Source organism: Opisthocomus hoazin, chromosome 10, assembly GCF_030867145.1.
Source record: "Opisthocomus hoazin isolate bOpiHoa1 chromosome 10, bOpiHoa1.hap1, whole genome shotgun sequence".
NCBI classification, from domain to species: domain Eukaryota; kingdom Metazoa; phylum Chordata; class Aves; order Opisthocomiformes; family Opisthocomidae; genus Opisthocomus; species Opisthocomus hoazin.
This window is the reverse complement of record NC_134423.1, coordinates 11,241,175-11,264,186: the sequence shown is the minus strand read 5'-3', so window position 1 is coordinate 11,264,186 and position 23,012 is coordinate 11,241,175. Positions and strand designations below refer to the sequence as shown.

General features: G+C 42.6%; 2 protein-coding genes across 4 annotated transcripts in view; one reads left to right on the top strand and one right to left on the bottom strand.

Annotated features, from left to right (window-relative positions):
* Window positions 1-772: 772 nt before the first annotated feature.
* Window positions 773-13,686, bottom strand: RCN2 (reticulocalbin 2). Of its 2 annotated transcripts, none has more exons than XM_075431731.1 (7): window positions 13,555-13,686; window positions 13,359-13,464; window positions 10,820-11,016; window positions 8,226-8,339; window positions 6,901-6,997; window positions 4,533-4,675; window positions 773-1,581 (listed from the first exon to the last, which is right to left on the bottom strand). In XM_075431731.1, the coding sequence occupies exons 1-7, from the start codon at window positions 13,675-13,677 to the stop codon at window positions 1,429-1,431; spliced, it is 933 nt and encodes a 310-aa protein (XP_075287846.1). In that variant the 5' UTR covers window positions 13,678-13,686; the 3' UTR covers window positions 773-1,428. The 2 variants fall into 2 exon arrangements, with proteins under 2 accessions (XP_075287846.1, XP_075287848.1); XM_075431733.1 differs by having other exon boundaries at window positions 8,226-8,327.
* A 3,944-nt stretch (window positions 13,687-17,630) lies between these two features.
* The window catches only part of SCAPER (S-phase cyclin A associated protein in the ER), a 175,535-nt gene continuing 170,153 nt past the window's right edge, over window positions 17,631-23,012 (top strand). For both annotated transcript variants that reach the window (XM_075431781.1, XM_075431780.1), the window contains exons 1-2: window positions 17,631-17,711; window positions 19,673-19,748. In XM_075431781.1, coding sequence (XP_075287896.1) covers window positions 17,656-17,711; window positions 19,673-19,748 — 132 coding nt within the window. In that variant the 5' untranslated portion in view covers window positions 17,631-17,655. The remainder of the gene's footprint in view (window positions 17,712-19,672; window positions 19,749-23,012) is intronic.

Here is a 23,012-nt window from a genome sequence, read left to right as displayed (position 1 = left end):
TAAAAAAATACAGTAAAAGTATATGTAGTTTTGTTCTGAATCAAAATTGCTAGCTGCTAATGGTGACACTTCAACACTTACGTCAAAAGGAATTTCCTGTTTGTTCTGAAAGTAATTAAGAGGTGGTGTATCAGGAAAAAAACAAGGCAGAACTAGTTGCTTTTACTCAGTAAGAAGAGTTGGGAGGAAGGAAAACATTGGTCCAGAAGAACATTGCAAGGGCACTGCAGGAGTTAGTTATCTCGGAATTAAAAACCCCCTAATACACACACCACCATCCATCCTGGGAGGCTTTGGCTTTGTTTAGAATAATCAGCTAGTTCCTGTGACTTTCTAGCAGACAAAAAGCGAATATAGGTACTTTCTTCAACTGAACCTGTTGTGCCGTTAACCTTTCAGACTATTTCACATAATCACGTAACGGGACAGTACCTACTTTTATGAACAGTAATTGTGGAGCTTTGAACCAAAGTTAACTTTCAGAGGTTACTACTACAAATATTATGTAATGCCTTGATGCTTTAGAGTTCCATATATCCCAAATTAAAAAAAAACAACAACAAATCACTTTTGCAAACATGTCCAGAAAATGCTAAACACACACTCTTGCTTTTTTGAGTCTTCTTCAGCATCCAGACGAGATGATGTGTCTTTGGCTTACAGACGCTAAGAATGATGCCATTGCACATTACTTATATTGTGTACATTGTTCAGATTTCAAGGAGTTGCTATGGGTCACCCACAGTAAGAAATAAATGGACAAAACGCAGAATGACAGTGTTTTAAGTTTTAATCCAACAAATGAAGAGGGTCTTAACACTGTAAAATACCTTTATATTGCTAATGCTGTAGAATTGTACCTTAAAAACAGTTATTGTCTACACGTGTAAAAATAGCAAGTTTTATGAGACAAGAAACCACGGTATAGAAACCATTTAAAATTAAGCAGAAACCTCTTAAAACAATTGAGGCATTAATCTACATGTTTCTCCAAACTTATTAAATAAAACACAGTTAATTCTGACTCTAAACACCCCCCACCTTCCCCAATCCCCACCCTAATTAAACTGATTAGAAAAAAATAGTAGTCTCTCAGTTACTACAGTTTGCATTCTTTCAGAATCATTTGGATTCTCCATGTTCTTCAAGTACAGTAGAACAACTCTTCACAATACAGTACTAATCCTACAGTAATTAATTGCCCAATGCTATATAATTTTGGAACAAAGTATTTAAGGTTAACTTTGAAGGCTAGAAGAGGCTCAAGGAAGTCTGCAAGAGGGCAGTCAAATTTTGAACACAAATTACTTACACAATCATTAGTGTACTGTAGTTACAGCATAAAACTTGCAACATGGCTGACGGGTGCTTTTAACAAAAGCTCCAAATGCAAGAAAGGGAAGAAAAGCAGATTACAAAATAAATAATCTAAAGTTCTTCATGGTAGAAACGTTCATCATGAAGCTGCCTACCATAATCCGTTGCTTCACTGTTAAGGAACAAATCCTGGTTCTTAAGAATTTCTGCTTCAGAAAGCTTTTTATCATCATTCACATCCATTTCGTCAATAAGGTGAAGAGCCTTTAAAAAGAAATGGAACACCATGTGCACAGTTAATAGATATGAGCATTCACAAATAACGCTTTTGGAGAGGCTTTGTCAAAGCCCTGCCACAACACCATTATTTGTAACAAGCCACACAAGACTCTACATTCAGAACAGAGCCTTGCTTTTCTCAGTTTGTTTCCTTTTGCCTCTTTTATTTGGTGGCAAGACCATAATATCAAATCTCTATCCCCACTACCAATTATAAAGTAGCAAATCAATGTCAAACCCACAGCTTTACTTGAAGGTGGCAGACGGTATTAAAACAGCAAAGATTAATCGTAGTGCTGGAAGCACCCGTGGTCCTTGAAATGCATGGGCGGGTGCAGCACAGACCTTCCGCGGGTGATCACAGCAAAGGGAAGCTCAGCAGCCCAGTTAGAGATCGTGTGCTTTCAGAGAGCCCCTCTGGGTGCTGGGCCGCTGAATGACGGCTGCAAGAGCCGGTCCTTGACATGTGGGACCTCAGCGAGGATCTCGGCCAATACAGCGTGCAAGCTGAGCAGCCTCTCTCAGAAGTGGACACCCGTTAGCTCAGTCACGTATTTACTCACTGTCCAACAAGATAAGCATCGTTTACAGCGCTTGGGTTCAGCTGCAGGTGCGCTCGCTTTCAACTCCAGGGGTGTCTACTGTGCTAAGCCAGTTTTTATTTCCCAAACCTGTGGAGACTCGCTTTTCCATCACAAAAAAAAAATAAAGGCAGGGAGAGACTTGCAGCTGGATATTCTGTCCCTATTTATGACTTGCAAAAAACACTCCATCTCTATAATTCCTGATTAAAACGTAACTGGACAGTATTTAATGTTCACCGTGAAAAAGGGTTTTCTACCTTCAGCAGTGGACAAGACAAGCCACCTATGCATAGGAACTTTAACGCTGGGTAGCAATTCATGTTTTCCCTCATTTGCTGAAAGCAAAAGCTTGCTTTTCTGAAAAAAACTTCTAAATACTAAACCATGACGATGTCAAACGAAACTGCAAGTTAAAACAATTCTCTGATTTTTGCTTGTTTATATAGTACAAAAGGAGGGAAGTTCAGCAGTAAAACAAAAAACCAATCACAGAATATTTTATTTGTAGCTTATTCACAAGTATTACATAGCTCACAGATAACAAGCCAGTACAGCGGCTCTGCTGCACCTATTATTTCTGAGAATAGAGGAGTCCCGGTATTATATGGTTTGTGCTTTTATCTGCTAAACATCTACGAATACGATGATTTAGAGCATCCTTCTGTTCCTACTTTTTCTGATTTGTTTGGCTTCATATAACTGCTTAGTGACTTTTTTTTTAAATTAAGTATTACTTACATTTAAGCTGACTACATCACCAAAAAGGACTGAAGAAAATAACAGGGACGAACGTCAGCCAAGCAGATTTTAAAAGCACTCTGCATGGCAAAAGCTAAAGGATAACTAACACACACATCTTGGTAAACACAGACCAATTCCTGCAAATGGAAGGTATAGTAATTTTTCTATTTTTATGTTATTTAGCTACAAGGTTATTCAAGTCATTTTGAAATGCTGAAATGAAACTGGAATATTCAGCTTTCAAATAGCTGTTTATGACTTAAGTCAATGCTACCTTCTCTTCAGCATAGGTGACTTCGCTAAGCCCTTACATTAACTGAAGAAAAACCACAGCACATCAGAGAAACAAATTTAAAAAATGATTTCTTGCAGAACCAAGCTATTACTACAGCATGGCCTTGCTGTAAGCTAAAAATTGAATGAACAGCAAAGACCCGCTAAAAGAAAACTCCACCCAACCAAGCAAACCAACGCAGGTATGAATAGACTCAACACAGCACAGAATTCAGGTCAGAACAGGTTATTTCTGTGAAATAAGAACCAACCACCCTCAAGTATCAGATGTTAAAAAAAGTCTGTGCAACAGCTTACAGACCCACATTTACAAAAATACCGCTAGAGCAATCTAACAGCTTAGCCGTTAGGTAACAGGGTTAGATACGTGAGCATCCAGTGCTGCGTGCTAGCCACGTTGCTTTTTCTGTCACCCACAGCGCTGAAAAAGCAAGAGGAGGGACCTCTGTAAGGAGAGGGGCCAACGCAGCAGGCGGGCTACGCTCCGACACAAAGCGTCTCCCGTCCTTCCCAGGAATTGTGGAGGCACGAGAAGACCTGTTGCTCCTGCCCTTCTGAACACCAAAATCCTCCAGTGTGAAGGAGAGAGACTTGGACAAATTCAAGTTAAAAAGTTACTAGCGGAAAGGCAGAAACCCTCTCTACTGCAGCCGGTGACTGAACAGCCTGCTTACTGAAATGGGTTGTTCTGGAACCCTCGGTGCTTCTACTACCTGCTACAAAAAAATCAAGACAGCTACAAAGAGAACGCACTTAAACCTATTACGGTGTTCCACCCCTGATTAAACCATTTTAATTATCATCATCAAAGTCAGTATTACAGCATCTTGAAACAGAGAAGACTTCCATTTTCTTGTACTTACGAAAAGACGAGATTTTAGTTCTGCAAATTATGATAATTTATCCAGTTAGAAGAACCATGATCAACTGTTGCTTTCAAAATTATGCTGTCAGTATGTAACTGTTTCTTTTAGTAGTATATCTCATTAGATTTACCTCCAATAACTAGAAAATAACTGATTAAAATACTGTACCATAAGTCAAACTAGGTAAGCTATTTAAACATGTAGAAAAGCACTTTGTTAATTTACAGACGTTCAATAAAATTAATAGGAACTCCAAATTTGCCTCATGCAGTTAAAGGACCTGCATTCCTTGTCAAACTGAAAAAAGGTTAAAAATGTATGCAAAGATTTATGAAGAATTCTTTTTCAAGTACTAAGACATGATAAATCTGAATGCATCTATCATTCTGTTGTGATACCTTCAAAATTCTGTGGCATTAATTAAAATCTACACAGCAGTCAACACACATACCTCCTCTTGTGCAATACCCTGGTTGTTAGGTACTATCCAAGACAACAGCTCTTGAGGGTTGAGTCTTCCGTCATTATCCTTGTCATAGTCATTCACAAACCGATCCTTCTCAACAAGTATCCATTCTGGATCCTCCCGTGCAGCTAGTAAGACACATTCGTCAAGTTTAAAGCCACTCTTTACCTTAAAGCCCATGTTTTCACTTCTCTCCTACGCAAATTAACTTTATCTCATAAAATGTAACATTAAACCGATTTCGCTAAACAAAGGCAAGCCTCACAGACCAGTCCCAACAGATGCCAAGTAGACAGTTTGCTACTTACTGGGATAGCTGACTTATCAGTAGGAAAAAGTTAAAGCAGATGACAGAGGTATTTTCCATTTGCAGTATTTACCTTGGCTAAGATTACTCTCTCCCATTAACGTATAGCAATTGTGTTGCAGATACCATGTTGAGCGTATCACACGACAGCCATATGAGCACTACTACAGGCCTCAGACACTAGTCATCCCAGCACTTCACGGACGGAGAAAAGTAGGGAAAAGCTTGAAATCCACAAGAGTCCCAAAAAGTATGTTGATGACTAGTGTTCAGCAGTATATGGGATTATGAAACTTCTCAGGCCATATGAAGTTTTTAGTAATGTTCTACTGTCTGCTCCCCTGCTTCATCATCAAGTGAGGTCAGTCTGTGGCAGCTAACACAGCAGGTAAAAGTCTTAATTAGCACAGGCTCAACAGACTCAGACTAATACTGCAGGCTTTCAAATCACTAATTTTTTTTGTTTTCTAAAATACCTGGAATATATCCAAAGCAATTGCATTTACTGTTTTCATTTCTTTGGTTATTTGTATGCTTGGTCTATACTTACCCTATCCACTGGTATTGCATCCTGCAACCTAGCCAGCAATCTTAAACTTGTCTCTAACTCTTCACGAAATTTAGAAGCAATTCATCAAACTGATAAACATTGCAGACAACCATGAACAGATATTAAAACTTCCCAAACCTTATGAAAGTCAAAACTAGTTAGCATCACAAGCAGATAAATAACAGTTAAAAAACAATTAGGTTTCTATTATAAAAGAAGAAAAAGAGTGAAGTCTCTCTCCCTCCTTTCTAACATCCAGTTTGCAAGTCAATTATCCCTTAATGTCACAATTTACCATACACTGTCACCCAAAACCACGAGACAATTACGAAGCCAGAAACACCACATAGTTTGTCAGTCATTTCAGAGCGCGCTGCAGGAACATTGTCTGCAGAAGAGATGGCCATTTGGAGAAAAGCTGAATTAGTTTCTACAATTATAGCCAAATCTGAATTCTTGCTAAAAAGTTTTAATGAGAAAGCTGTTATCTTCTCTATTACCATAAGGACCCTAGCAACAATTTCACTCCCTTCCAACAACTTTGGGTACACTGGATTGGAAAAGCCTTTTTCAAGTCAGAGCCGGAAAAAGATGAAGAACCCTGCAGCTGCCTTAAAGGTCTATGGGGTTTACTGGCTCTGGCAAACAAAGCTGGTTATAAAAGGTGAAATTCCAGGTGGTTGATTGGAGCAAAGAATAACTGACTTCCCCTACTGCTCCATATCCTCACATGGCTGTAACATCTTCCCTAGCTAGGATGCTGGTCCACACAGGAATGAGCACTCCTGAGGACGAAGCAGGCTTTCCACATGCCTCAAGCTACTGATCTTTTTGGAACTGGAGGAGTTATTTGCCCTATATTTATTTTTATTTTTATTTGTTAGCAACATAGCTAAAGTATTGAGAAAGACCAGATAAGCATCCTTTTTCTTGTCAAAGAAGGAACAGATCAAGTTTAAGGAAGGACAAGAGTGGAAAAAAAAAACAAAAGGTGAAAGCAGATGGGCTTCTGATAGCTGGTACAGGGAACAAACTCTTTATGCTTCCCCTCCACCCCTCTTAAAACACATGCAGCTTCAATCCTTCCAAAGCAAGGCTGACAGCTGCCGCCTTAAGCTTTATCAGACCAGGAAAGCTTAACCTTACATTCATGCTGGGTGTTTTTGCAGACGCGTTAATTAGCAAAACCGCATCTTGTTTCAGCCATGCACCTAGTGACGAGGAATATGCTTCAGTCTTTAGGAACACAGAAAGTAACTTGCAAGGAAACAGTGGAACAGGCTGCACACAAACCACTGCCGCATACATACAGGGCAGACCGAAATAACGGCCTGCTATGTCCAGTACCAGGAAACTGAATTATGCTAGAAGACAGGATGTTACTCAGAACCTGTAGGTGGAGGTGTAAAAAGCTGAAAATAAAGGTGCATATAATTCACCCCATTCCAAAAGCTTTTGTTCAGTTCCTTCTTTCATGCCCCTGCCCTTTTGCTTACTTGGGTCTCTTCTGTAATCACCAAGGAATTCTTCCAGGCTAACAAATCCATCACCATCTTTATCATGTTCTTCCAAAGCCTCCTGAATGACAAAGTCCTTTTGCATACATACAAAAATATCAATTTGTGAAAAATTAGCAACTTGTAATCAAGAGAAACAGCACTAAATCATTTTAGTGCAATAAGGTATTTCATTTTAGCGCAATAAGGTATTCTTTAACGTAAAGACTCCCTCATTTCAAATCTGCTTTTCTGTTTTATGCAGCCTAGTGCAGTAATTGGTTCCTCTACAACAGAAGAGACCTGTTCTTACGAGTTTAGAATGTCGGGTTTTATGAAAGCCAGATCTGTAAGGTGTACACAGAGTTGGAATCCTGCAACATAATGCAAAACTATAAAAGTAGCTGAGAAACATGAATGTGTACAAAGCTATGTAATTTCACTTCACTTTTCTTTTTTCATCTGACATATTCACTAATTTGCATTTTTGCAACTTTATGAAATTGCTAGGAAAACTGGCTGGTCGTGTGGTCCTATGTTTCCCAGTGAAGTCAGTGTGCCTGTTCTTATAATGCTGTGTTTCCCTGTTTGTCCACAAGCAACAGTTCTGTCAACAGAGAGAGAGGCTCTGCTTGCACAGCGCTGCTCCTGGCAGTAGCCAAAACTAAAGGGTCTATCGCAGAAAAGCACCAAGGTACTTTTAACTGGGGTCCACTGTCGGCACCGAGCTGGAACGACACCAACAGTCACAGCAGTGACAGAACAGATGACTAACAAGAGTGCTCCTGGCTGAAACAATAATCCCCCAAACTCTGACTACAGCACAGTCAATATTACAGCTTCAGGTGGGCTTGAGTACTCTCTTTTGGCCAGAAAAGTGACTACAGTGTCCCTTTAAGCAGAGTGAAAGTCACCAGCGCTTGACCTTCTCCTGTGCAAAGAAATCTTTCCTGTAAGTCCCCCCTACTTAGAACCGAACTCTGAGCTAGGCATGAAACTTCCTCCCGCTAAAATCACACTGATGCATTTCCAACCTAACAGAGTTTAGAGAGAGTTATGATGTCAGTCCAGTCCCAAAAGTTTGGGATAGCGGTGCAATACCAGTTCTTGAAACGGATTTCAAAGAAAAGCACTGAACTACTGCTCCTGCTCCTGACTTCCAGCACTGGATCCACAACACGTTATCTGATTTTTAATTTGGTCTGTAAAAGCAGTGAACACAACTGCTCAAAGCACGCTCCCTGTAGTAGTGGGGCTAAGCACATGCACTAAAAAGGTGTTGCATCTCTGTACAAGGCTGATAAAGCTACCCTCCTAAATCTTACCGTCATATACTCCACTTCTTCAGGATGTTCAAAAGCAACAAATTCATCCTCATCTAGATCAGGAACATCATCTCTATTAGCTTTTTCAAAACGTTTTTTCTCCTTTAAATGAAGCTTAGAAAATAGATTTAGTTAGAGCACTTAATGAAAAGGAAAAACAACATTATAGTAGCTGGCTGTAAGCTCATTAGAATATTAATTGTTTCACATTACCTACTCATATTATACTGATGTTACATATTCACTAGCAAGAGCTCATCCAGAGCAACGAGAACAGCACTTTTAATTGAGGTAGTTTTATTCTAAGAATCGCATTAGAACTTCCTTTTCTTTAATTTAAGCAGATATTTAAAACACACCCTAGCCAAGGCTTCAAAAACACGGAAGGGAGATAAAGAGAAGACCAAGAATTCTTGTCTCGATACATGCTTCCTCTTCTAAAAGTCACCAATTCCCAATCTAACCGAGTGGAGTACAATGATTATAATTAATGGTAGCCATTGCATATTCCAAAGTCACCATTCTAAGGGCGTTTAACCTTCTGGATCTATACCTCATTTATATCGAGGGCTGTCTGTAGTTCAAAGAAGGGCCTGAAATATCATATATGTAACAAGTCTTTTCTGAAGCTATTTTAAGTGCTGAAGGATTAGACAGACTCCTTTAATACAAGGTTGTTGTCCATTACATCTGAACATATTTCAAAGCGAAGTCATTTCTCTAACCTGTTTTAAGTGTAAATATTAGCGTGCCTTTTAAAAGTAACATTCACACTAAGCAGGCAAGTTCATATTTCTGAATGTCTTCCACTTCCTGTTTCTGTATTCCAAATGTGCAAAAAATTTGTATTTTCTTCTTGTTTCATTTTATACAGACTCTTTAGACAAAATAAAGACCTACACCATTGATAACTGATCTCTACTCAAACTGCAAGTGATGTGAGCTATAAAAATGTTGGAATCTCACGATTAAGTGTGTTGTGCTGTCACTGTGACTCCGATCCAGATAAGGGAGTAGCCAGAAAACCAGAGATCACAAATACTGTAACCATTTGAAATTGTACTTCCTAGTTTATACCCTATTTATCAACACTCCTCTCAAGATTAGGCTAACCTGATTAATATAGGGCATGATATGTAACAAACAAAGTATAATTAGAAGATCTTAACTATTCTGAAAAATAATTAAAAATACTCTTAAAGCAAAGCTGACCTTAGCTGAGAGGCAATTCAGCAGGACTGACTGCAGAACGTACTAGACTGCAACATAAACATGAACCATCAGGGAAAAAGTACTTTTGTGGGTTTTTTGAAAAGTGATGAACAAGGCTGCCACCTTCTGGTAAATTCCTATGTTTACTTGATGTCAATTCTAAATCGATGCCATAGTCTTAACTCTTCCATTTTGATTAGAGCAGGATCACTAATTTCCAGAACTAAGGAGAATGCTGAAGATGGCTGACATACGATGTTTGTACAATGTTGCTGATTTTGCTCTTTACAATGTATGCTGAAGAAATCAGCTAGCAGGAAAACCTAGCAAGCAGTCAAACAAAGTACAGCGTGAGTAAGAGTTCTGCCTCAGCGTGTATATCTAAGACAGCAATATCTCAAACACGGGGTCAGTATTTTGACTGGTAGTTCCATTTAAAGTCTTGTTTTATTTAAAAGCTATGTAATTATTCAGCTAAGTGACCTTCGAAGCTTTACAGTTTCTTTCTTCAGTGTGTAAAATCTCCTGCCCACCGTCTACTTTAGCTTCGCTTCTGCCAACCTCCTGTATTATCTACTACTACTTTACTAAAAGCAGCCAAAGTAGTCCTCAGAGAAAAAAAAACAACTCAGGCCAGAATAGTCTAAAAACTCACTTCTCTTTTTGGGAAATACTTACCTGTACTTACAAATTTTTAACCTGAAATTAAACAAGTTTTACTACGTGGTGATTCTCGGTGAACCTTCCCTCCCTGCCGCTCTGGCCTTCCTTTCCACTCTTAAGTATCTGCTTTCCTGTACGAGATTAATCCGTAACTTCTGTTGTTTATACAGCCACTTTTTGCTATCAGAGTTGCCTTCTGATTGCTAAAAATGTCAGAATTGCTATTGCTTTCTCTGTGGGTTTCTAACGGACAGAAAATATTAAAGCAGGCAATACTGATCCCCCACACTGGGTACTTGAGAAGTGACGGGAAAAGTGGCTAGAACAGCGTACTAAAGGGGGTTAAAGAGTACAAAGGTTTCCTTCACCTCCAACAGCAGCGGTAGTGGCCCCTGCTGAGGGCAGGGCACTGGTTAGGCTCCAGACAGAACCGAACAGATTGCCAGCTTGTTTTAAGATGATGCACTCTGTGATAAGACCATCAGTAGACTTACACTCCGCTCAGCTAGCAAAATATACTTGGGAGGTACGATTTCATTTTGTCTTTGTTTTGATGGTAGCAGCTTCAATACTCCATTACTTTAACTACTCCCCTCTCTCAGATAGATGAAAGCGTTAAAACATGTGCCAGCTGCGATGGTTTCTCTACCCATCTTGTTCTGTCCCGATAAACAAACTTTTGCCAACAGCTTACAGAAACTGATGCTGAAACATTTTACCTGTCGAAATGATTCTTCTTCTTGATCATCCAGGACAGCGTTCTCATCAAAATCAATTACACGATCATACATTTGCATATTATACTCCTTCCAAGACACTAATCCATCACCATCTTTGTCATAGTTGTTGAAGTGTTGCTTAGCTTCTTGCGTAACATAATGTTTAAAAGACTGCTGTATCCAGGAACTCAGCTCATCTGTGAAAATCATTAAGAAAATAATAAAATGGAAAAAATCAGAATGATCTGCACTGTAAAAACTGCGAAGATACCACAGGCCTATTCAGTCTGGAATACACTCTGCAATTCAGATGTAAGCATACAGGCAAGAGGTTAGTTAAAGCAAAACAATCTGTTTCCTCTGTGCTACAGCTTTTTTCAAGCTAACAGAACAAGAGATCACAGCTACAGCCTTCAGTTTCTCTTCCACAGTACCATTTCCCCATCAACACCCTCAGGCTAGAGTTGCACGGTTACTTTAATCTGGCCTACACTGGTGTTGCCAGAAAAAGCTCTGACACACATGGGAAGCGGTAGGAAAAAATGATTGCAGGTAGCATTCATTCAGCTGCACAGCAAACTGGATCGCTAAAAACTTGGCCCATAAGAAGGAAGATTCTTCGCTTTCAGCTGAGAAAGTAGCCTTATTAGCTCCGTGGGAAGCAGACAACGGAAGCAAGAAGCCTGACCCTTTCGGTGGCTGTTGACGTTCTTGTGGGCTATCTGAAAAATGAAATGACTATGTGGCCACAGGTTTTCAAACCTGAAGCCAACCAGCATCCTTTCACCTTTGGTTTTCTTCCTTCAGAGCTTTATGAAAATGATGCTGAACATGGTTCAGGCAGACAACTCTAAATATAACCTTGTACACAAAAAAGCATTGTTCCCATCAGCTTTGGGTTTCTTTTGAAAAACCACAAACTGAAGTAAAACTAAATTCACTGCCGTTGCCCTAATTACCCAAAATAAAATATTAACAGATATTTTTGCTTTGATTGGGGCTGAAATAAAGTCTGACATATTTTGGAAAAATGCTTTTAAGCTACTTGTTTTTATAGAAACACGGCTGCAAGAAATAAAGCATAATACACTGCTGAATTCACAAAAATACATTAGTTCATCTAAAGGAGACTGGGAGAACACATTCTCTCAGTATCATCCAGTTATTGCCAGGTGCCCAGAAGAGGAAGGCAACTTCCTCTGCACTGCAAAATTATATAATTAGACCAACTCAGTTGAAATCCTGCTCTGAATGATCTCACGACTAATAAATCCTACAGAAATTACTACTGTGGTGTTCAAAAACTAAAGTATCTTATTCCATCTTTCTCAGCAGAAGTGTCAATACAACTTTACTGGGTTTATTTAAATATCTTTGAAAAGATACACTGAGAAATAACTGAGATTAAAAAGCTTTGATACCGTAAGTTTCTTAGTGTAAAAACACATTCCACTGTGAGTTTTCCTTTGGGAAGTAAGGGGAAGGCAAGTTTCCATGACACTGAGAACCAGATCCTCCACGAGGATGAGCTATGGGTGGAATTTCCACACTTTATAAATAGACCTCTTCTGTCACAGCCCCCCCCGTTGTCAACTGCCTGTTGTCTGCTACGGGGATTAGCCATCTTGCCAAAGTTACACGCTACCTCACCTCCACACTGCCACATGCAGGAACACTGAAATAAGCGTGCAGTTAATTAGTTTCAGCATATAAAGTGAACAACATTCAGGAGATATAGCTGATGTCGTCTTTAAAACCGTATTTTGTCCTCTCACTCAGAAAGCTTCCTGCATGTTTAGTATCATGTGAATGAAGCATCACTGTTCTGGCATTTGAACGGGGATTCTGCTTTCTACTTGCTCTGTGTGTGTGCACATGAGAGACTTCTGATTTTTTGTCAAAATCACAGCAAAACAAAAAAACAGGTTTTCATAATGAGTTTTAAAGTTCAATGCAGAAAGCGTCATGATGACGTACCGAAAGGAAGGGCCCAAGTTTACTGAGAAGTTCGCAAGTTTGACTGATAAAAACCCGCCTGATAAGAGACAGTTGATACTATATCGTGATGAAACGAATACATGATTCCCCGGCCCCACTCAGTGTCACCAGGTACTGGAGCGCACGTACGCGGCGTTATGGCCGCACCCTGCTTTCTTTGCCTCTCAAACTTGCTCGAAAAGGATTCCCAAAGCAGAAACAAAGCGGCTTGGGACGTGCAAGGAGCAAGGTGCAAGTGCAAAGCTGGTACCTGGAACTCAGTACTGCTCTCCCACCCGTGCTGGACCCCCTTCCCTCATCACACACAAGCGGGATCCTGGGGGCTCGGGGACCCTCCACACAAACCCCGCTGGGATTTCTAACGCGCCCTGCAAGAGGGTCGCTGCGCTTCGCACGGAGCTGCTCCACCCAGAGCCGTGGGCCGCGTCGGGGGGGGAGCGTATCTTCTCCTCCTCTGAGGGCGCCGGGCCGGGCCTGGGACGCGGAGCAAGCCGGGCCCCGCCCGTCACCAGCTCGGCCCCGGGGCAGCGCCCGCCGTTACCCTTGGTGAGCAGCCCGTCGCCATCCGAGTCGATCTTCCTCACGATGGCCCTCAGCCGCCGCTCCCGCTCCTCCGGGCCGAGCCGCGCGTACTCCTCCGCCTCCTCCTGCGGCAGAGGGAACCGCGCGTCAGCCCGGCCGCCTCACGGCCGGCTCCCGCCCGCCCCGGCTCCCGCCCGCCCCGGCTCCCGCCGCACCTGCCCGCCGAGCAGCGCCTCCCGCTCCTGGTCGGCGCGGTGCTGCCCGTGTGCCGCGCCCGGCGCCGCCAGGCCCAGCGCCAGGCCCAGCGGCAGCAGCAGCAGCAGAGCCCGCCGCCGCATCGCGCCCGCCGAGCAGGGCAGCGGCGGCCGGGGGCGGGCCGGGGGCCGGCCCGGGGCTGGGGGGGCGGCCCCGCCGCCTGCGCGGGAGGGCCGCTCTCTCGGCCGAGGGCCCGGCTGCCGACGCCGACGGGGAGCAAGGCTGTGTGAAGGAGTTAGCGGGTAACGGCTCAGCGCAGAGAACAGAAGAGCGAGCGGTGAAACCAGCCTGGCCTCACTCACTGCTCAGGCGAACTGAAAATTCGTCGAGGGACGAGCGGGGGGCCCCCCCGGTGATACCCATAAATGTAAAATTTCCACTCACAAGAGTGATTCTAATTAAACGAAAGTAGATCCTTGCTGTTTTGAGAAGGCAGGAAAGCTCTAGGACAGAGAGACTCCTAAATAATGTTATTTGGACAGCTCGGCCTTGGGAGGGCAGATGCGCCAAGCTACAGAGATCAAGAGGCACCAAGAGGGCAGCAAGACCGGAGCAAAACAACCTGGAAGGACATCCGTGATCTGAGAACTGAGTTGGCGCAGAAACAAAGGTCAACCAGCGAACGCTGTGATGAGGAGTGTAAACCTTCATCTTAAGACCACCAAAGACTGCCCGAGGACACTAACAGACATGCGTGAATGACATTAACATATGCTAATTATTCTTGGGAAAGTCATGAATATGCTAAGCACTTATCGGAAATATAATGAATATGTATATTGTGATTGTATTTAACCTGAAATGAAAGGGTGTTTCGCGCGCACATTTGGAGGAGAGATCCCCCGTGTGCCTGGCGCCGAAATAAAGAACACGTGCTTAACAGCCCTCTGACTGTTGAGTCTGCAGCTCCGGCTTCTCATGGCATCACCGGGAATACTGTTCCTATGAGCTGTCACGTCAAATTGGGATCGCTCCCATCCCGAGCCCGCTGAGGTCAAGTTACCATTCTTACTGGATTAACTCAGATTTACCTAAGGCCGCTGTTAGATTTGTTATTTCTCCTCTCAATATTAGTGTCTTCCTGGAACGCCTCTTTTAAACAGAAGTGGGATTAACCCACCCAGATTTGCAGGAGCGCGGTGGTCGCCACGTTTAAACGGAGCCCTCAGTCAGCGGAGGTTGCCTGCTGCACTGTCCTCCCTCTTCCGTGGCAGTAGTGACGTACTGCTCCCAGGTTAACCTCAAATTCTATTAACTGTGAAGAGCTATGACAGTTCATTTGAAGATCCGAGAGTAAAATATTGCAAGAAATCAGTAAATGTGTTATTGCAATTTCCTGCCCATATGAGAAATGGCTTTCTATTAAAAAATCTAATAGTGAGCTAAGTCTAATATCTTTTATTGGTTTAAACGTCATATTTCCCATCAGTATTTATATAAATCACATACAACAAAAGTCATACTACTTGTGGCACGTGTAGACAAAGCAAATCGTACAAGTAATCAAAACATAAATCAGATTTCATTTGTTTCTGAAATAGCGCTGAAGATGCTTTGCCTTCTTTGCCTAATGCATTACTAACACCCCAAAAAACCTCTTTGCTGCCTCTCTCACGGGCTGACAAGTGTATCAGATTATACATTTGAGTGCCTAAGCAACTGCAATAGCCTCCAAGTAACATTCAATGTAGATGTGCGAGGAGCAAGTGTATTAACAATAACGTTCATATGCCAAGATGACTGAGATAGGAGGAGGGAGGAAATGCAAACAGCTGGAGCAACAGAGCAAGCAAAACCCAAAAGTCATCATATCCTATACATTAGGAAAAAATTTGAAGCTCAGCAATAGGGAAAGCACAGGAAATCTTATTCTTCTCTTGGTGGTTAGCCTGTGTCCACATACAATCCAGACACTTCCCAGCACGCAGCTGATCAGTCATACACTAAAATTCAAGATCATTCTGGTATGGGTGCAGGGGAAGAAAAAAAATGAGAGAGACTCTCATGTTCCCTCAATATTTTTAAAGCAGCGGACAGCAAATGCATCACTATTGTAACTTGCAAGTAAAAAGAGAGTATCAGTGAAGCTATTTTTAAATCAGAATACAAGTCATGCTACATAACGAGGTTTTTATGTGCTGAACTTCCTGACTTTTCTGAAAAATCCCCCCTTCCCTCAAGCCAAATTGCATACAGTCGTTCAGAAATCTGTTTGGAGCTGGTCTTTCAGTCACAAAGGAATTAGTGTTAGAAGGTCACGTTCAGCACGACCTCTTCTCTATGAGATCTGCAAATGTAAATGTGTTCTGCTAAACTGTCAGCATGGGAGCAGTTGTCCAGCAATGCAAACAGCAGTTTCTTAACAGTTATTCCTAGCAGGTGAAGTTAACCATCTGGCGTTTACTATAATTTTTTGACATTTCTATATTTCAGTTTTATAAATCACTGCCCAACTTCGATAAGCCTTAATTTTCTTTAATGCATGTCATTTACACACTTTCAGAATAAGCAGATTTACAGCAGTTTTATTTAGCTAGGTTTCCATTTTGACATATTCTCCTAATTTAGTTTTTATCACCTATAAACATTTTAAGCCGCATACAAGACAGTAAAGTGCATCTCAGACCTGCATGCAAAGGTTATCCTTCCTTCTTCCATTATAAAAGTTGTTGGATTTTGGCATGTGGGTTTAAGTAAAGGGAAAAACTGAGCAATAATTTACTTACAAAGATAATCAGGTTCAAACACCCTGTGTCTGGATTTCAAAATGACAGGTATTTGCTTTAGTAATACCCAAACACAACTTTCTTGAGGGTTTTAATTGTTTCATGACATCACACACAGTATCCTGGAGTAATTTAGACTCTGCAGACATCACAGACCTGTTCTTCTACTTCTTTGCCTTTAGTGCTGTTATTAATATCTGAGGAAACAGGTTATAAATATATATATAAAATATATATAAATATAATGGCACCCTTCTGCTGTGGCACCTGATTTGGCATCGAAGCAGAACAGCGGGATTTGACGCTAGGCGCAGTACTGCGGTGCTTGGCTCAGCCGCAGACCAAGGAGGCAGCTGTGGCAACTCAGACGGCTGCGTGATCGGTAATCCACAAGCTCACTATCGAACGACGGCAGCGTAAGGGATTTGGGTGGACCTTCACGGGCCGCCTGGCTCAGCTCTCTGCCCGTGTCATCTCTTGAGAGGCGGGTGCGCTGCTGTTCCTGGAGGCTGCAGGGCAGCGTATGTAACCTCCCGTCTATGCCAATCCTTGTATTGCTTTTAACGTTTTGGAGATGGCAACCAAAATTGTCTTGGTTACAGTTGAGACCTCTTACTTCTCATCATTCCTGTGGCAGTGGGGGAAGTGGATTGTGCTTTCTCTTCGCAACCACACGTTTACGTGCTGGAACACTCCTACCGCATCGCCTTTTGTCTTCTCTTTTGGCTAAACAGATTCGACTCGTGCAGTTCCTTCTCACAGATCACGTTTTCCAGGGCTCAGATCCCATGGAAAGGGCTGACCCCTCCACGAGCCCCATCTTGGTCTCCAACTGCGGTGTCCAAGCGGGACGCCTCACCGCGTTAAACCCCGAGATTAGGTCCCGTTTTGCTCGCTGCCTGCACGTACACCCAACGTATTGCACACAGTTATTTGTTAGCCCGCACGTATTCGCTTTTCTCCTTTTCCCAGGGGTGAGGAAAGGGCTCGATGCTAAGGCACCGACCGCCATCACCTCAGCAGCCAGGGCGGCCCGAAGAGGCGGCACCTCGGGGCTGGCTGACAGGGCCGTCCCAAGCGGCGGGCGGCCCGGCCCGGCCCGGCCGGGGGAGCTGCCGGTACCCCGGTGAGCAGCCGGCGAACACTCCGCGGTGCCGCCTCCGCCCCTGCCGGCGCGGGGGGCGGACGGGCACGCTGAGGGCAATGGCAGTGCCTTCACCAGCGCGGGCGGCGCATGCGTGGCTGGCGGGGCCGACCTGCCGCCGGGGGGGGGGCGCAGACACACACGAGCGGAGCGCGCGGCGGCGGGCGGGAGGCCGCTGGCGGCGGGATGCGATGACGTCACCGCGGCGGGACGCGCGCGGGCGGGACGGCGCAGCGCGGCGGAGAGCGTGAGTGGCCGCTCCGCGCGCCCTGGGCGTGGGGGAGGGGCGCGGCGGCGGCGGGGCAGGGCGGCGCGGGGCGCGGCGGCGGGGCAAGATGGCGGTGGGCCAGCCCTCTGCCTCCCCCGCCCCGCGGAGCCCCCGGGCGCTGGCCCTGCCGAGGGCCCCGGGCTCCGCGGCCTGCCCGGGCAGCCGGGCCCAGCGCAGCGCGGGGCCGGGTGAGGGAGTGAGGCCGGTTGCTACAGGCAACTGGGAAGCCCATGGCGGCGGGCGGGACCGGTGGGTGCGGGTGAGGCCTTGCCGTGTGAGGGAGCTCGGCCGGGCGCCTCGGCAAGCCTGAGCCTGGCGGGGAGGGCGAAGAAGTCTCTCCCCCGTCGCCCCCGGCCAAGCCCGCGGTCGTGAGGGAGGTCTGTGAGAAAACGCGGAGCTGCCCGGTCTGAGGGAGAGCCCCGCGCCTGCCAGCCCTGCTGTGCGGTTGGGCTGCGCGGGTCCACCTGCCTTGGGGTGCGAGGGTTGCGTCTGAGGAGGGGAGAGGCACACCCAGTGAGAAAACTCACTGTAAAGTCTTAAAAACTGCCACAAGGTTCATAAGTGTTTGCTTTTTAAAAGCTGTTGAGGAGGTTCGTGGTTTACACTGATGGTCTTCCTTCGCTGTCAAGAGGGAAAATCATGGTAGCGGAAGCTGGCAGTGCGGTAGCTCTTGCAGCATTCGCAGGGGGAGGGTTTGCCTTCTCTATGCATTTTTCTAAATACAGGTTTTTGTTTTTAAATTGTTTCCAGATGCACTGCAGTGCTGGGAAGGTATTAATCCCTCAGATTTTTTATCTCGAATACATATGTCAATTTAATGAGCTTTCACTACACCTAGATTATAATCATGGTAATTTGGCGGGCAAAAACACGGTTTCCTAAGATACCTCAGCGTTCAGAGACTCCTGATGCTGGGCCTGTCCTGATGTCTGAGGCGATGCTGAAATACAATCATACGGTGTTTTCAGAAACTCTGCTTTCTTCAACCAACTGCAGAACGTTTCAGTTTTCATAAGCTCCGCAGGCTGTCGAGGAGCAAAGAAACAGGTGCAAACCTTAACAACTGCCCGTTTGTTGACAAATGGGCAATTTATGCGGAGTACAAGGTATAATAAGGGGAAAGCCTGCTTAAAGCAGTGTAACTAATGATAAAGATGAATAAAATCCTTCTTTGGATCTGATTAAAGGTTAATCTTGTTCTGTTACGTAATTTCTGATATTTTAGCGGTGTCTTTAACTTCTGGTCAGCGTCTGGTGCTTCAGAGGAATAACAGTTGCAGGAGAGTGTATGCACTCTAATCAGTAGCAGGCTGGAATTCATTTCGACCTTGAAGCCAAGGGTTTAGTTTTATTTCAGAATTGTTGTTGCTGTTCTGGAAATTCTTGACAAAGCTGTAAATATTTAGTCCTGTGCACTTCTGTGTTTGTGGCAATGATTCTGTGGTTCAAAAGTGGGTAAAAGTATTCACTTTCTTAAAGTTGACTTCTACAGGAACCGTCACATCTTTTTTTTAAGAGTGAACAGAAGTTTTCCATTTTATTTTGCTTTACCAGTAATTATCTGATACTGATTTCCTAGTAGGTCTGTGATTAATTTTTCTTTTTAAGCTAATAACCAGCTTGCCTGGGACTCTATGGCGGGAAAGGTTATTCTTACCTTGCACTGTTCTAGAGCGGTCCATGCAATGATTTGTTTTGAAGTTTTAATATTCTTTGTACTGATTGCTACCTTACAACATGTACGTCTACATTTTTATTTTGTTCTTGGGCCTTTGGCTACTTTTAACAAGGAGTATTGCAAACACTTTACAAATAAACCTATCCTCTGAAAACCTTACTGTGTTCGTCTGATGTCCATAATGTAAATGCTCCTAAGAAGCTAAAAGCAATTTTGGAAGTGGTTTGAGTGAAAATAATTAATTGCATTTATTTTGACACAGGTATGAAAACTCAATGGGGTCATCCAAAAATGTAATAAGTGAGCCTGTTGATGTGGAGGAAGGCTATAACATGATGGTAAGACATTCAGCTTCTATAACAGCGTGGTAGGATTTTTCCTGGTGCAAGAAAAACTTGTTTTTCATGTTGGGATTCAGTGATAAATCAGGCCATTTGTATACTCCCTGAAAGTCTTGATTCTAGAAACTGAATCAATTTAGTCTATTAACACCATGATAAGAAACCTTCACAAATGAATTTTACTGCAGAAGAAATCTGAGTATTTCTTCTGGTTTTGGATCGTTTCTGGCTGTGTTATTCACTCCAAGACATTTATTTCAGCCAATTCCTTCTTCAACTACTTTCATCCAACCTGTGCTCTAGTGTAAGACCATAATATTTGCTAACACGAATAGAGTGGTGTTTTTTGAAGTAGCTGAGGTTAGAGCAGAACTCATTTTCTTTGAGAATGCCAAGGATTAAACTGGTGGTTTTGTTTACAGCAATGTAGATTATGTATCTGAACACCATTAAAACAAGAATCCTCATAAAAAGTTCTGTAATCATAGCCATGCAAAGAAACAGTACAGACTAAGTCGCTAAAATCTGCTGTTTAAGGCTGAACAAATGTGTAGTCGCTCATTTTGCCTAACAGATCGTTGTATCTAGAGCACTTCCAAGAAGGTAACTTGTTTGGGTAGTTAAGTAGCAAACAGGATGGATTCAGGTTGAGGAAGTGTTAAAAAAAAAAAATCTATGTACCAGTATCACTTGACTCATACGAAGGAGGGTATTAAAACTTGTTCTTGTCTAATCATATGAAAAGACTGGGTTGATACCCTCTATGGCCTTTGGCACAACAGTTTACGCTTCTTCGTGGCTGTACACTTCCATTACTGCTACTTGTCCCGTTAAGACCCCCTTTAAGGGTTTGTTTTCTTTTGACTGACGTTTAACTTACGGAGATGAGAATTTTAAGTCAGACTCTAGTTTCGTGATACAGAGTACTTGGAAATGTCATGTTGAGATACTTCTGCTTTCTTTATAAGCCTTTCTGACTAGTAAAAAAATAAATAGTTCTAGAAGTCAGTTTGATGTGAGGTAATGCAAAGATTTACACTTACATGGAAGTATTAATCTCCAGAAATAAGGTTGGAAAACACATATCTTGGTGGGAGTTGTGTGGAAAGGAGCCTTGGGATTATAGACGGTCGTAGATGCAACAAGAGAATTTATGCTTATATATTAGGAAGAGTTGGGTCTGCTCTGACCTGGTAGAGGGGACTTGGAGATTGAGGTAGACCTGAAGAGGTCCCTTCCAGGCTTTGGTATTCTGTGGCTGTGTAAGTCATGCTAATTTATGTGTGATATGTCGTGGCATACGTTAGGACTGTGTCAGAAGTGATGAGAAGGGAATACCATATTGCAGACAAACTCCATGCATCATTTTGAGGTGATTAAGTGGGAGTATCATCTGTAAGACATGAACAACCTATCCACAGTGTTTCGCATTGAGAAGATCTTCACTGAACTATTTGTATCAGCTTTTGGACATTGTGTTTCAAAGACAAATGCGAATGACTCGGAGACAGTCTGGAAGAGAAAAACGTGAGTGCTCAGATTCAGAAAACTTGAAATCTGAGGTCTGGAAAACATGAGAAAAAAGATCGAAGGAGTAAGGATAGTAGGCCTGGAAGATGAGAAGACCAATGAAGTGGAACATAACAGCATAAAATAATAGGAAAGAAAAAAAATTCAAATGGTTTCCAAGCCCTCTGTGTATGGCAAGAATGAGTGGGCTTATGCTGTAGGAAAGCCATAGTTAAATATTATGTAGGTTGTGCCGAGTCAACACTGTCTGCTGGTGGAGGATCTGAAAGAAAAGATGCAATAAATGAGGAAAGATTTATTTGTTTACTTCATTTTTGGCAATTGGAGATGCCATAAATTTACTTCTAGCTAAGGTGAGTGTGTGAGTCTTTTTTCAGATTTGAGAATAAACTAATGCAAAATGGAGTCTGAACATTCTTCTTTTGGTTTAAGACAGACACATTTCAGAGGCGATTAAGTTAAAATTATTGGACTCTGTTCTGAAGTAAGCTACCACAAGTGTTTACACTGGGAGTTTATGTAGTAGTTTAAAGTGATTTTAAAACAGTTATGTGACATTCGTGGTTCTTTAACTCTTAGGTTGATGATGGAAAGTGTATTGTTAAGCAGCAAGGGATTAAAAACCCAAACCAAACTTGATTCAGCAGAAATGGTGACTCTTACTAAAATTTCCTAGTGAGAACAGGCAATTGATTATCTAGAATAAGGGTAGACTAGAACCAGTTTAGTACAGATCCTGGTTTTTTTATGTGCTTTGCTTGGCTTTCTTTGGGCCAAAATATATTGTTTGCTGTATTTATTTCATTAGGTTTTCCAAAAGTTCACTTGTATAGCTGTGCTATTTTTTTCTTTGGTTTTGTTGTATGACGCAGTGATGTCTCTAGCTAGGTCTGTAGAGCACTAGATGGCACACTGCAGCTGTGAAACAAGTGCTTGAGGACAACTGGATGAGAGACACTGGACTTAAATACTGTTATATAAGCGTTGAAGTAAAAGCAGCTTCTCATTTGTGTTGTGTTTCCTACCACCTTAATAAATCATAGCCACTCATCTGCTAAATTTTCTTTCTAAAGATGTACTGGTACTATAAAACAAAGTGGTTGCAGGCTTGGGTCGTGTGGTGGTAAGAACGAAAAGAGGAGAAGTACGTCTTCTGATTAGTGCTATAGAAAATCAATCTGTGCCTAAAATAATATTTAGATTTATGTAACTTTTTTTTGGTTAAGTTTGTTGGTTTTTAAAGATAACTTGGTCAGCCGTTTTGTGATATCATAGTACATCTGTTTAGCACTACAGTATACAGATTGGCTTTGTTTCAAATTATTTTCGGAGGAATGACTTGGTGCGCTGTAGAAGAGGCAAGATTTTATTTAATTGACATCTGTAAGTTGATACAACTATTTCTTAACAGATTTGGTTTTGAATGTCTTGCGATGGTGTATTTTGCAAGCGCAAAGAAATATGTGTATTAGGTGAATGACGTTCATCCTCAGTGTGTCTCATTCTGTCTTTTAACAGCTCCAGCTTTCTAGTAATAAAAGCTAACTTTAGTTGCCGGGAAATACTTTCTAGGTTCTTCTCTTCTCATTGAAATAGAAGTAGGTTTTTGATATGTTTCAAATGGTTCCAATAAATCTTGTGCCTTTCTCTAGGCTTTCTCCAGTCAGCTAACACATGTATTTTGGTCTCATGCAGCTTTTCTTGTGAATGATTAGTTCTAATTAACACAAG